Source organism: Strix aluco, chromosome 10 (genome assembly GCF_031877795.1).
Source record: "Strix aluco isolate bStrAlu1 chromosome 10, bStrAlu1.hap1, whole genome shotgun sequence".
NCBI lineage: Eukaryota > Metazoa > Chordata > Aves > Strigiformes > Strigidae > Strix > Strix aluco.
The window spans coordinates 8239745-8253474 of NC_133940.1; the positions used below are offsets into that span (position 1 = coordinate 8239745).

Consider the following 13730-nt stretch of genomic DNA (forward strand, 5'->3'; position numbering starts at 1 on the left):
GCCGGCAGGGCTGACGAGGAAGCAGCGGGGCGAGCGTCGAACCCAGCCACCCCCGCCTTGCCCACGCCAGAGCCCGGCCCATCTATTGGCAAAGCTTCCGTCGCGCTTAGGGCGCGTGCGCGAGTCGCCGGTTAGCGCATGCGCAGCGCTGCCCGTGAAGCCCACAGAGAGGGGCCGCCCGGTTCCCGGCAGAGGAACGGCGCCGTGCGGGCCTGGCGGGCGGCGCGCATGCGCGGGGCGGCGCGGGCTGCCCGGTTCCGGCGGGGGCGGGGCGGAGCGGAGCGGCGAGGCCCGGCCCGGCTCCGGTGTCGGCGGCCGCGCCATGCGTGCCTTGTAGAGTGCGGCGGGGGCGCAGGGTCGAGCCGCGATGAACCTGCGTGGCTTGTTCCAGGATTTCAACCCCAGGTGAGGGCGGCCCAGCCCGTTCGGCGGGCGCTGCCGGTCCGCAGGGCGGCAGAGCGGCCCCTGGCCCGGTCCCGGTGGCTCCCTGCCCCGGCGTAGCGCTGCTGTTGTGCGGAGGCTTCCCTCCCCCGCGCCGGTAGCGGGACGCGTCTGGAAGCGGCAGCGGGGGACGAGGCGGAGCCAGCGGCCGGAGGCGCGGGGGGAAGCACCGGCGGGTCGCCTGGGGCGGAAACCGGTTTCGGCGGCGTTAACCCGGGGGCGCGCTGGGGAGCGGCGCCAGCCGGGCCTGGGGCAGCGCCGGGGGGGGGTGTGTGACCCCTGAGCGCTTCAGCGGAGCTCGGCTTCGGGTGCCCTCGGCGCGGCGGGCGGCCGGCTCCGGTAGCGGGCTTGGGGGCCGCTTTCCTGCCCAGCGCCCCTGCGGGTCGGTGCTCCCCTCGGCTGGGACCTGAGCCCGGGGGTTGTAAAGGCGGCATCCGTCATCTGGCTTCCAGGCCCCGAATTCCGGTCATCTTTTCTGTTTTATTATGTAACTTTCTCAAATTACTCCCGAGCCTCATTATGGTTTTTGAAATTTTCACCTTGATGGTTTGGGGATAAAGCTTTGTACTGGAAAGCCAAGTTGCCTTATGCTCCAGCACAGGCATTCAGCATATGGGAAAGGCTCATTTTTTGCAGGTGTGAAGGCATCCTGCTTAATCCTCGTCTAGCCATGGAGAATTGCTGATGGTGATTCTTCATCCTGGGCTCTCTTAAAATTAACAAATTACTGCAACTTGGGCTTCTGCTGTCTTGCCAAGCAAGTATGGATACATGTAACTTTTAAAGAAGCTGAAAGAATGAGTTGAATTTTACTGTTTTTTCTGTTACCAGTATTTTAAGACCACCGAATAAAGACCTGCTAGTACAGGGTGGCATGAAATACTGAGAGTCTGGGAAAAATCTTGCTTGTAAAAGAGGCCTTACATGAGTGCAATTACAAAAAGCTGTGTTCAGTTGTTTAGACAAACAGAAGGGTAACCAATGCTTTGGGAAGTGCATTGTTGCAGAGAGGTTGAAGTAAACAATTTAAATACGTGTGGCTGGAAGTAATGGAAAAATAGGAACCGAAGTTCCAGAAGCTTACAAAGTTTTGTTATTGCTAAGTAATGCTTGCAGTTTATGTGGATGCTGTCTAGATGATGAACGAGCAAGCTGAATGTTGCACTTGTGCAGATAACTTAATCTTGAATGTTTTGATGTTTACTCAGGGAGGTGGTATTTTACCACAAGACGTTTTACTTCTGTATTTATTGAGGAGCCGGAGAAAGTACAGATTACACAAATACTGAATGTTGGAAAAGTATGAATAGCTTAGGAAGCTGAGGGATCTTTTTGTTGCTGTGAAGAGTGACTTGTTTTACATCATCCTATCCTGAGGTGGTTTCATCAAGCATGTGAGGCGATGCTGACACAATAAAACTGCTTTTTCTTGTTAAGGGGCAGCTGAGACACTTTTTCTGAATAGAGACAAAGCAGCTTGATCTCTAAACGAGGCAATGCTAATCTAGTGAATGTTTTATTATTTGAAGAGAGTGAAAGTGGGTCGTTTGAGTTGTGCTGTTGGAGTAAGAGTAGTATTCCTGACTATTGCTGCTTTGCTCTGTAGCAAGTATTTTCCCTGTTCCTTAGGTTACCCATGTTTTAAAATACATACAGTTACTTCACTGAAGTGGTGTTGAAGCCTAATTATGTGTTTTGTAAAAGCAGTCTGTGATCCTCTGGTGAATGGGTGGGTGACTTTTTCCCTTCCTGTAGTGTGAGGAAATCATGTACTATGTAATTATTTTGATTTCTGGTGGTACAAGCAGTTGCTGTGCCACTGCTCTCGAGTATTCCGGATACATTATTCATTCTTAGGTTGACTAGTTTATAAGATATATCAACATAACTATTTTAAACTAGTAAGCACCATCCTCAGTATTCCAGTTAGAAACTTCACTCTATAATCAGTAACTTTGTTAAAAGTTTAACCTGATCTGGTTTGGAATTTTTTCCTATAATGTTGCTTTTTTCTAACTGAATGTAAAAATTTAAAAAGAATCCCTGGGGTCTGCCTTATTACAATATGTAATAGCTTTTAATATTTAGTTAAAAACAGTGTGGATAAAATTACATAAACTATGTAACTTAATCATCAGAAACTATCTCATTTGATTTGTATGAAAGAACACATTTTCTAAAAACATGTACAACTGGCATATTTGTGAGCCTCTAATAATGCAGCTCCTGACTGGATCCTTGTGGGAGGGAACTATTTATAGATGTCCATTCATTAAGTTTGTCATGCAAGAATGCTTCTGATGTGTTCCCTTGAAGCAATGGTTTTATAAGTGAAAGAGATGACATATGCTGTATTTGTAATTAAATATTTGACTCTTCAGAACTGATTTGATTCTTTGCAAAGAAGTTTGACACATTTTCTGTTGGGAAATATCATGATTAAATTTCAGCTGTGACTGATTTTTCTTGTTCTCTACAAAGTTCATGTTAAGTTGCCTGCCTTAATTTCTGACTCTGGGTTTTTTTTGTTTGTTTAATAGCAAATTTCTTATTTATGCCTGCCTGCTGCTTTTTTCTGTGTTGCTCTCGCTACGTCTGGATGACAAAATTCAGTGGAGTTACTGGGCCGTATTTGCTCCAATATGGCTGTGGAAATTAATGGTGATTGTTGGTGCCTCAGTGGGAACAGGAGTATGGGCCCGAAACCCACAGTATCGGTAAGTTAAGGATATTTATTTTGCAAAACAGTGGGAACATAATGTGTTTTCTGTAATGAATCAAGTTCATAAACAGGCCTTTTTAACAATATTAAGATATAGCATCCAGAGGGTTTGTTTTCAACATGTTTAAAATAATTATCACAACCTACAGTGTATGCCAACAGCTTTATGCAGCAGCTATGGATGCCTTAATCCTAGCTGCAACAGTTTATCACAAGCTTCAACAATATTGTCTTTGGGAAGCTAAAACTTCTCTTGGAGTGACTTTTTGCACTTTTCTGTTAGAACATTGGGAATCCTTTGCTTTAGTATAAACCATATAGAAATACGCATCTTTATATGCACTAGGAATGTACTATATTTAATTGTATTATTTTCTAAATCGGTTTCCTGAAATGTACAGATCGGCCTGAAGAATGTTGATATTTTTTTTCTCCTTGGTGTGCATATAACCTCAGTGAACATATGGATGAATATTCAGTGATTCTTCAATGTGTTGTGAACATAGAGAAATTTTTCAGACTTTAGTTACGGTTTTATAACAAATATTCAAGTAGTGTAATACACTAACATAGGCAAATGTGTGACATTTCCAAAGTAAGATGTTTGTGGAAACACATTCTGTAAATTCCCTTTCATTTTTGTCGAAGTTGTTTAACATTGACATTTTAATTGTCAGTCTAGGGTAAAATAACTTCCAGACCTTTAAATAGCTCAGTGTTTATTTTTTTGGTAATCTGAGGATGTGAATTTGAACATGCTAGGGGAAAATAAAAACTATGTTAGATGAAGTGCAATACATTCAATCCTCTTTCCTATCTATGAAAAATTTTGTGCACAGGTCTCATTCTGATACACTATGTTGTGTTGTTCAGGTCTTGTTTGCCCCTTCTAGTAATGCTCCTACTTGTGTAGGAAAAAGTGTGGTTTCTCTGTGTGCTGTTATTTTACAGGCATTTTTAGTAATATATAATACTGTTGCAACATGCTGATTTTGGTGAATAAAGAAATTCTGGGGAAAGGTGTTGATTCAGTGAAAGCTGGTGCAGGAACCAAACAGATAATTTCAGTCTTAGCTTATTTCCTGACAGCCTGCATGATATCTGAGTGTTTATGTAGTAGCAAAGAAATCCTGGTTTATTTGCACAGCTATGGAATGCTTAGAAAATTTTCAAGTTGTAAAAATCCCACTGCCCCCTTTGAGTAAGATACTTTAAATGTGCAGCTTTATGGGCGATAAATCCTGTTACGTCATCAGGAGTGTAATTTAATAGTGGCTGTTTGGGCATAATGTGTATGTTTATTTAAGACAAGTGTTAATATCTGAAACTTAACAATTGTAAACAAAGTGTCTTGGGATGTTTGCAGGAAAGAGTGCTTTCCTATTGACAAGTAAACTGAACGCTTCCTCATCCTCTCTTTAGAGCAGAAGGAGAAACCTGTGTGGAGTTCAAAGCTATGTTGATTGCAGTAGGCATCCACCTGCTACTGCTGATGTTTGAAGTTCTGGTGTGTGACAGGATCGAAAGAGGAACCCATTTCTGGCTTCTGGTCTTCATGCCATTATTCTTTGTATCTCCAGTGTCAGTTGCAGCTTGTGTGTGGGGATTCCGACATGACAGGTCTCTGGAGGTAATGCTTCATTTTTTATGTGTAAAAATTTGTGGCAATGTGAGATTATATCAATTCTCTTACAGTTCATCTCTCCCCAAAGCCTGATACGGATGACTGCATCAGTTGAATTGCTTGCACTGACCTGCTAGAGTGAAAAATCAGGATCAGAAATAGTTTTTTCCAATCTCGTCTAGTTTTTTTCAAATTGCACCAGGTTTTAAACCTGCCTTTTTATTATTGTGTGTTAAAAGAACTCACCACAAACTCTGTAGTGTGGATTAATACTACACACTAAAATGGAAATTGCTGAAGAAAACTGCATTGATACTAAGCACTGTCCCTAGGCAGAATTGAACTTCCAGAGCCCTTAGGTAATCAGGGCTGAAAATTTCTTACTATCCCAGTCTGTGTGCTTAATCTTTAATTTGGGAATGCAGATGGTAGGCATAAACCAGTACGGTTTTATTTTCTGCCTCTATCTTCTTTCCTTTCTGACTCACTGCTTTTGGTTTTGAAAGAACTTCGTGAGGATTCTCGAGATCTTCCACGGTTGTGGCATTTTGCAATAAATTTAGAATTCTTACTGAACTGATTTTTTTAAGGATTGTTTGCTATGTCCTCAAACTACCCCATGACAATTAAAAACCTGATTTTTAGATGAAGTTCAGCTTTTTCAAGTTTTTTTAATTTCAAGGGAATATTTCTCTTAACATTAGCATAAACTGAGTTTAAAGAGAAACATTTTTGGTAAGTGATTGTTAGGATGGTTGGTAATCTGTACCTTAAATTGTTGATTTAAAAATATTGCAGATGGAATTTCATATTGCAGAGTTCTATTCACAGTTAACCATTCCTAAAAGTAAAATTTGTGTAGAAGTACTTGCCTTCTACTGGATGATGCTTGATTACCCATTGATTTACAGATGACTGCACAGCTGCTAAGTACTGGCAGAAAAAAATGGAATCCACTCACCCTTAAAAGGCAACAGCTGTCTCAAGTTATGCAGTTGAACTGTCAATTTTTGATTTTTTTTTTGTTTACTGTTTTGTCATCTTCATTTAGTGTGTTCTACTTTCTTTTGGTTTTACTCTGGGAAGATTGCATTATTTCCCTTTCATTTGCTGGAAACATAAGAGGTGCCTGTCTTTAATCCAGGATATTATTTTTTGGCATGAGTAATCAAAGTAATTGTTAATCTATTATTTTCATAATTATTTAATCTGAAGTATATTTGTCTGCTTGTTCCTATTTTGAAACTGGTGATCAGTAAGTACATAGTGGGTTTTTGTCTAAATATCATGGTGGGCTCAGAAAAAGCTTTCTCTTATGTGTTACACTGTTTTTATAGTCAGTAAAGCACCATTTATTTAAGGCATATTGAATGAATTAAATTGTGAGCCTAGCCACTCCAAATATACTTGCACTTGCCATATATAGCTCAAATGTTGATCCTGAAAATTATTTATAGCAATTGATTCTCTGATTTTTTTTTTCTCTGTATTTGCTCTTGTAGTTTTCAGGTTGCTTGGTCTTATGCTTGAGTGTGGGGGTTTTTTGGTGGTTAATTTTTTTGAGAAAGTCAGTGGTACAAAATTACTTTAAATCTAGTTGTCCAGTCTTTTTTAAGTAACCTGTACTTCAATAGTGAAGACTGCACTGAAGTCTGTGAAGTAGTGCCTGCTGCCTGTTGGATTTTTGACTCCCTGTACCGTGAAGTTTAAAGACATTTATCCAAGAGATCGTAGTACACAATCATATATGTTAGTGAAAAGTAGCGTGTAGTATCTGCCTTCTGAGAAATACTACATTGCAAAGATGCTTTACATAACTACATTTTTTTAATGGAAAATGTTTCTAACTTTCACTCAAGAGCTTCAGTTAGTCTTTTCAGATAATAATTCTCTGATCTTTGAAATTCCTACCCATGTAGGGCTGCCCATAAACTTTAGAAACAGAATCTTGCCAAGTGTGATGGTGTTTCATTGTGTCTAGCTTGAACAAAGTCAAACAAACCCCTTCTTTTTTTTAAAGTACAATTTGGGGTTAGTTCTCATAGTGGTAAGTGGGACACTCTAAAAATGGTAATGAAAGCTTTTTATGAGAAGTATTGCTTTCCTGTATTGCCTCAAAATCCAAGTGTCTTCAGTGTCATCTAAAGTATCTCTGTCACACAGTAAATGATTGAATTTGGATGTCATCTTCCACTATTCAATGTATGTCTTTTTCCCCCCAGAGCGAGCTGGGACTTTTAAACTTTCTGCTTTCCGTCTGATAACTTTGGCTTTTCTTATTTCTCTGATCACTTTAAGTGTTGCAGGTAGTGCTTTTATTTCTTTTAAATACCAGGTCTTTCCTCAGGAGACAGCTGGCTCTACTGGGATCACAGCCTCCCAAATTTAGGGGTGCTTAGTAATCTCTCATGTAAATGCAAATGATGTTCCATATTGCAGTGATTAGCATGAAGTCAGAAAAGTACTTTGACAGTTTCTTTGGTCATCTTGGCAATAGCTTTATCGTGCTAAGAGTTAACGAATGTATTTTCTTTTTCTAGCTGGAAATCTTGTGTTCTGTCAATATTCTACAGTTCATATTTATTGCACTCAGACTAGATGAGATCATCAGATGGCCATGGCTTGTACGTAACAAGTTTTGTTGTTATCCTTGTTTAAATGCTGAATTTCATAAAGACATTTGCTATAGGGAACAGTTAATGTATGATCAGAGTCCACAATCACATTTTTGCTTGCTTAACAATCCTTCACTGAAGGTCTGGCATTTCATTCAGTGGTCATGGGAAACAAAGGCTGTTCTTTGGGCATTTCATCCATCAGGGGAGGGGGACATGCCATCAACTGCAATTAATCTCTGATCAGTGGTTGAAAGAGAAGTCCTAACCAAAATCCTAACCGATGGGAACACTAAACTAGCCATGACAATGACTGGTGAGTTAGGGAATGTGTTGGTAAATAACTAGTTTTGTTGTGTTACCATGCATGTAAATCCACTTATTGTGCAAGCAGTCACTGCCAAAACTGCTGAGATCTCCTGTCCCAAGAGTATTTAGAATACAAAAGCGCTATTTCTGTGTCTGGGTTTCTGTAATCTACCATAAAACTGATAATCTAGCATGATTATGACTGTCTTTTGTTTTCAAAAAAAACCCTAGGAAAAGGATCTAATTTAGAAACTGTTTCAAGTAAGGTGTCCAGTGTAGAAAATGCTTGCTAAAATAATTTCAAGTACTGTTTGAGCCCATGTAAAATCACAGAAATCTTACTAAAGTTGAACTACATTGACTTAACCCTATCAAGCTGAAACAATTTAAAATTTACAGAGCTGAGGAATGCCAGAGCTGATACGGTTCATAACAGTGTACACGATTTGTGAAGCTTTTCTGTCAGAGATTATATTAAAGAGCATTAGACTTAAATTTCTTTTTCTTGTTTAGATTTAATATGTAGACTTGGTTTATTTAAAAAACCCACACCTGAAACAAATCAAACTGATAAAAATGTATCCCTGTCGAGGGGGAGGAAAGCAGTTAATTTCTTTTTCTTTCAGGTCGTTTGTGTTCCACTGTGGATCTTGATGTCCTTTCTGTGTCTAGTGGTGCTCTATTACATTGTATGGTCTGTTCTGTTCTTGCGCTCTATGGATGTGATTGCTGAGCAAAGGAGGACACACATCACAATGGCTGTCAGCTGGATGACAATTGTAGTTCCACTGCTCACGTTTGAGGTAGGAAAAAGTGTAATGAGTTTTATGTATCTTGTTCTTTTTTAGTGAGTGAACATTGCTCTGCCTCTTTTTGAACTTACCAAAATGAGAATACTGCTTTTTGTTTTGGAATAAAATGTTAATAGCAAATATGAAAGAAAACCAAGAATTCTATGTTTCTTTAAAGTTTTTCGAGTAAAATATGCATCACATTGAAACTGTAACTACATGTTTCTGTGGAGGCTGTTTTTCTTCACTGATGTGTGAAGTTGAAGATCTGAGATCAGCCTGTGTTTTGAGAAGCTTGGAAGTCGCTATTGCAATTAAACTGACATTGTATCATTTTTTTTGCCATTTAGATCTTACTAGTACACCGACTGGATGGGCACAATTCTTTTTCTTTTATACCCATATTTGTTCCTCTCTGGCTTTCATTGATAACTTTAATGGCAACAACATTTGGACAAAAAGGAGGAAATCACTGTAAGTATTTAGAAATCATGGAAACAGATTAAAACTCAAGGCTTAAATGTTATTTATTAAGATTTGTGTTTCAAAAAGGGCTTTTTCGTGTGTATTCTCTTATGAAGGAATTCAGATGTGTCTGTTAGTATTGTTTTCAGGTGATTTTAGTAAGTTTTCGGTGTTTACAGTGCCTCTTGCTTTTTTTCCTTATTCCTGTAAAAGTGTAACTTCTGCTTGAACTCAACTTGAAATCTCAATGGGATTTTAATTGTAACTTAGCCTTTTACCCTTCCTTATTTCCATGGGTTTCATTCTTACAGGACACGACTAGATCTTTCTACTCTGGGTTCTGAAAATAGTGAGCACTTACCATTTTTAATTAGCATTTGTCCTAGTAGCCTGAACTTGTGTTCTCTTTCCTCTTTGGCCAGATAGTGCTCTGTGTTGATCGGCTGTAACTTCAGTTGCTTGAGTGGCCCGTGTAGATTTACTAGGCTTTTATCCCCACCGGAACTAGTACTGCCCAAAGGAGCATTTGCACTTTCAGCCATCTCATGTCACTTGACCCAGTTCACATGACTAGCTCTTCCCATCCAGGTTGAGTTCATGTTCCTTGTTGACAAGGTAATAAAATTTGTTAGGATTTTTCAGAGTTGAATGAACCACCTGTGATCTTTGTTATATAAACTCACTTCAGTTTTTTGGTCTGATTGTGAAGTATATTGAGAATTTCTTTCTTAAGTCATGACTAAGCTTATCTCCATACATTTAGGTTACTTTTATATTGTTGTATCACCAGTAACAATTTTCCATGCATTTTGTTTTTTTAAATAATTTATGGCCAAATTAGTCTTTTGGAAAGTGACATGTCCATTTTATCTTCTGTAGGGTAAATAAATATTTATGTAAATTTTTTTAAAAGACTACTCATCTAAAGTGAGGCTCAGAGCAACATAACATGACAAACACAGTGTGTACTGGTTTCTAACTAGCGCAAGTAATACCAAGGATGAGATACTTCTGGCATCACATCATATTTGGCTACAACAAAAGTATTTGGGGAGTACTGAATACATACATTTACTGATCTGTGTCTGCCTATGCCATCACATTCCCTCTGGTATTGTAACCTGTATGGATCAGACAAAAGTTGGCATGAATGTCTTCCCATGTGGCACTGATTGCTTTGATTGAGATGCAGAGGCTTTTGTGTTCTTTCTCTGTGTACTGATGTGACCTGACACTGCTTAACGAGTGAAATGAAATGGATTCTTGCTGTGGTAGTATAGCTGTCACTTATACATATGGATATACACAGACATGCATGTGCAGACATGCTGAGGCGTGCAAATACATGTATATATTCTGTATGTATATCTTTGTGTATATAATCTGAACTGTAATGTTGTGTGAGAAGTGTAAGTAACACACCGAGAAGCAGCACTAAGAAACTTTATACTGTTCATATGCAAACAATCAAGGGAACTTACACAAGATTGCATAGTCTGCCTACTTAAATTTTTAATCTGTTCTGCAGTAATGTGAAATGATTATTTTTTTTTTTAGGGTGGTTTGGAATTCGCAAAGACTTTTGCCAGTTCCTGCTTGAAATTTTCCCATTCTTACGAGAATATGGCAATATTTCTTATGATCTTCATCATGAAGATAATGAGGAAACGGAAGAAACACCACTGCCTGAACCACCAAAAATTGCACCAATGTTTCGAAAAAAGACTGGAGTGGTCATTACACAGAGTCCTGGAAAATATGTGATTCCACCTCCCAAATTGAACATTGATATGCCAGATTAAGATGACAGTAGCATATTAAACTTGAACTGGCAATCAACAGACAAATATATTTCATCTCATGCCTTGTCCTAATTACTTAAAAATAGGTATGGCTGAATCAGTGGCTTGGATTACACAAATTGGAGATCTTGAAGATAATCTGAGAGCTTTTCCAGAGATATGTGGTGGTCTAATTTGTGAACCTTCCTAACGGGTTGGTTGCACATTTGCCTGTATAGTATTTATATGAACATTTTAGCAGTGTAATATATTGTGTAAAAGTCTTGTCCTGTACAGTATAAGTATTATCTAAAAGTATTTTTTTAAAAACCCTGTACGAAATGCCTATGCTATTCCAGGTGTCTTTTAGGTCCTAAATATACACTTGATTTCCATGTGTGTTTTAGATGCTTTTTTGGAGATGCCTTAGTATATAGTACCTCTTTACTACTTTTCCTGTTCAGCCACAATCATTGTCTTAACCACAGAGGCACAGGAGTGTTGCACTTCTCAGGCAAGACTGGAAAGCTTTTTGGGAGGGGGGAATAGAATGTATAGCAACTTACGTGATGTTTTTGAGTTGGCTATGTAAATTTTCATGTAAGTATCTGAACTTTTGCACTGACTTGGGAGTTAAGTGTTGGTTTTGTTGCTTTTCCAGTTTCATGTTTTAATTGTTCTTGAGCAGCATGTACACTGTTCTCCCATTAGACTGTTTAATAAGCTGTTCCCACTTGCATTGTGCGTGCAGTCTATGCAAGAAACATTAGTTGTAGGTTTTACAGCTGTTGGTTAGCTGGTATAAATATCATAGCTTGGTCTTCATTACCAACTTTGTAAGAGTGTTGGTGTAAATGATTAAACTTTACAAGATAGGAACTCGGTGTTGATACAGCATTTTCTTGTTTGAAGAAAGACTTCCTTTGACAGATTGTCTGGGCCTTGCAGGTGCTTTAGAGACATTTAGCCTGAAAGCTATACTCCAGTACCTTATAACAACATGTTGGATATTCCCAAAGAGCAGGTGCCCTTTGTGTTTAGGTGAACCCACACTGTAAGTAGCTTAAATACCATAGGTCATGTTTCTTTAGCATCAGCATGCAGTAAGAGCAAAGCTGTATGGACATTTCCGCATGTGTGAAAGGCGCACACCTGAAAAACTTCAGAGATGTGGCGCTTTCCTTCTGAACGCTGCAGACCTCTCTCTTCCTCCCTGTGGACCAGCTACTGGCTGGAACCCAGCACAGCACTGTCCTATCACTACGCTTAAAATATTGTTGCAGTTTTATTTACTTCTTGGCTCTTTAGTCAAAAAAATAAATCTGTAAATGAAAAGCAACAAGTGCTATTTAGTGCTTGTGCTGCTCTTTCATGTTGCTAGGAAATAGATGCTGCTCTGTGATGCCACGGCAGTGCAGCACGGGTGTCCTAGTGAGGTCTGAGAATTTTCCCTTGGGATTCTCAGTCCGTTGGTCACTGCCTTTCAGCTGGCTGGCAGGGCACTCTCTAGCTGCTAGGGTTCAGCTGAAAAATTTACTCAAACTGAGAAAAAAGAATTTAAAATGGAGCTTTCCTCATCAGAAACTTCATGTGATTCTGTTCTGGCCAAGGGAGTTGATTTGTCAGGCTCAACTTCTCTCCATCCAGCATGTGACAAAAGAGCAGCTCGTGACGCTGCCTCTGGACCTCCAGTCGAAGAAAGGTCTTCACAAACCTTGACTCGGCAGCCCTGAGAAAGCAAGTGTCTGAACCCATGTGAGGAGAACTCTAGCAGAGGGGATGCCTCTACACACCTCAGCTTTCTGAAGCAGCTCTGGAACATCATTGAAAGCAATCGGCTTGAGTCCATTTGGTGGGGTGACAGCAGAAAGTGTGGAGTGATTCCTGAATTGTTCAAAGAGGAAGTACAAAGAGAGGACGTCTGAGAATTTTGGAAAGTGAGAGCATGAGAAGCTTCACTTATCTCCTCCACCTGTACGGATTCACCAGAAAGCTGGGGGATTTTCCAAAATTGGGCTTGTGCAGTGACTTGCTAGCAGAAGAGACAGCTCGGGAGGTATGTTGGATCCTCTGTGTGCAAACTAACTCTCAGAATATTCTAACGAGACACACTTCTGTTCCAATGAAATAAGCCTTCCCTACACAGGAGATGAGGATGGTAGTAAATGTTCAGGTTATCGTTTGTTTCTCAGCTCATGTTCAGAAGTTTTTGAGGTAGCACTTCCGAGTACTAGAAATGCTGATAAAATATGTTGGTTATTTCCAATTACTTTGGCTGCATAAAATGAAAAGATATTCTCACTTTACTGGGATTATTTATTTTTATTTGCTCTGTGTCTTGCTGTACCAGATGCCAGTCGTCTTGTGGCATTTGATGAAGGCTGAGAAGGTATGTGTTGGCATCATATAGTTACCTACATGTTCATTCCACGCTAAAGTTGCTGAAAAGTAATGGTATTTGAGTTTCTAAATCTGTGTTTATGCTTTTGAAAACCCTGTGCCGCTTTGCTATCAAGCGGCAAAACCACAGGGCTGGTTACTGCCTAACAGGGCTGTATCGCAGCATTTCATTCAGCCTGAACTTCAGGTTTAGAACGGCCCTGGTAGTCCCTTTTCACATCCACATTTCTCTTTTGCAACTAAAATTCTTAGTTCGTGTATCTTTGTGGTTTCCAGTCTCAAGGTGGTGGCAACTAACTCTTTTCTTTTGCATTTTTCAGTTTCTCTTCTACTACAACCCAAATCTTAGAAGAAACACTTCATTAATGGATGCAGAAAGTAAGCAACACTTTGGCCCAAAAAATCGAATACCAGCAGGATTTTCACCAGAGACGGATCATTTGCATGCATGCTGCTGGAATAGGAAAGCAGCCATTGAGCTCGTGCGGGAAACCACTTCTGAGGAGGAGAACCCGTCCCCCCCTGCCCCCAGAGGAATGCAGCTGCCCGGGGCCGGACACGCCTCCCTCTGCTTGGGCAGGG

The 13730-nt window shown here is 40.1% G+C and overlaps 1 protein-coding gene across 1 annotated transcript; it reads left to right on the forward strand.

Moving 5' to 3' along the window:
- The first annotated feature begins 249 nt into the window (after window positions 1–249).
- Window positions 250–11627, forward strand: TMEM185A (transmembrane protein 185A). The gene is made up of 7 exons (XM_074835143.1): window positions 250–405; window positions 2982–3158; window positions 4586–4793; window positions 7328–7411; window positions 8338–8514; window positions 8853–8976; window positions 10525–11627. Exons 1-7 carry the CDS (start codon window positions 368–370, stop codon window positions 10767–10769), a joined length of 1053 nt encoding a protein of 350 aa, XP_074691244.1. The 5' UTR covers window positions 250–367; the 3' UTR covers window positions 10770–11627.
- Window positions 11628–13730: the final 2103 nt, after the last annotated feature.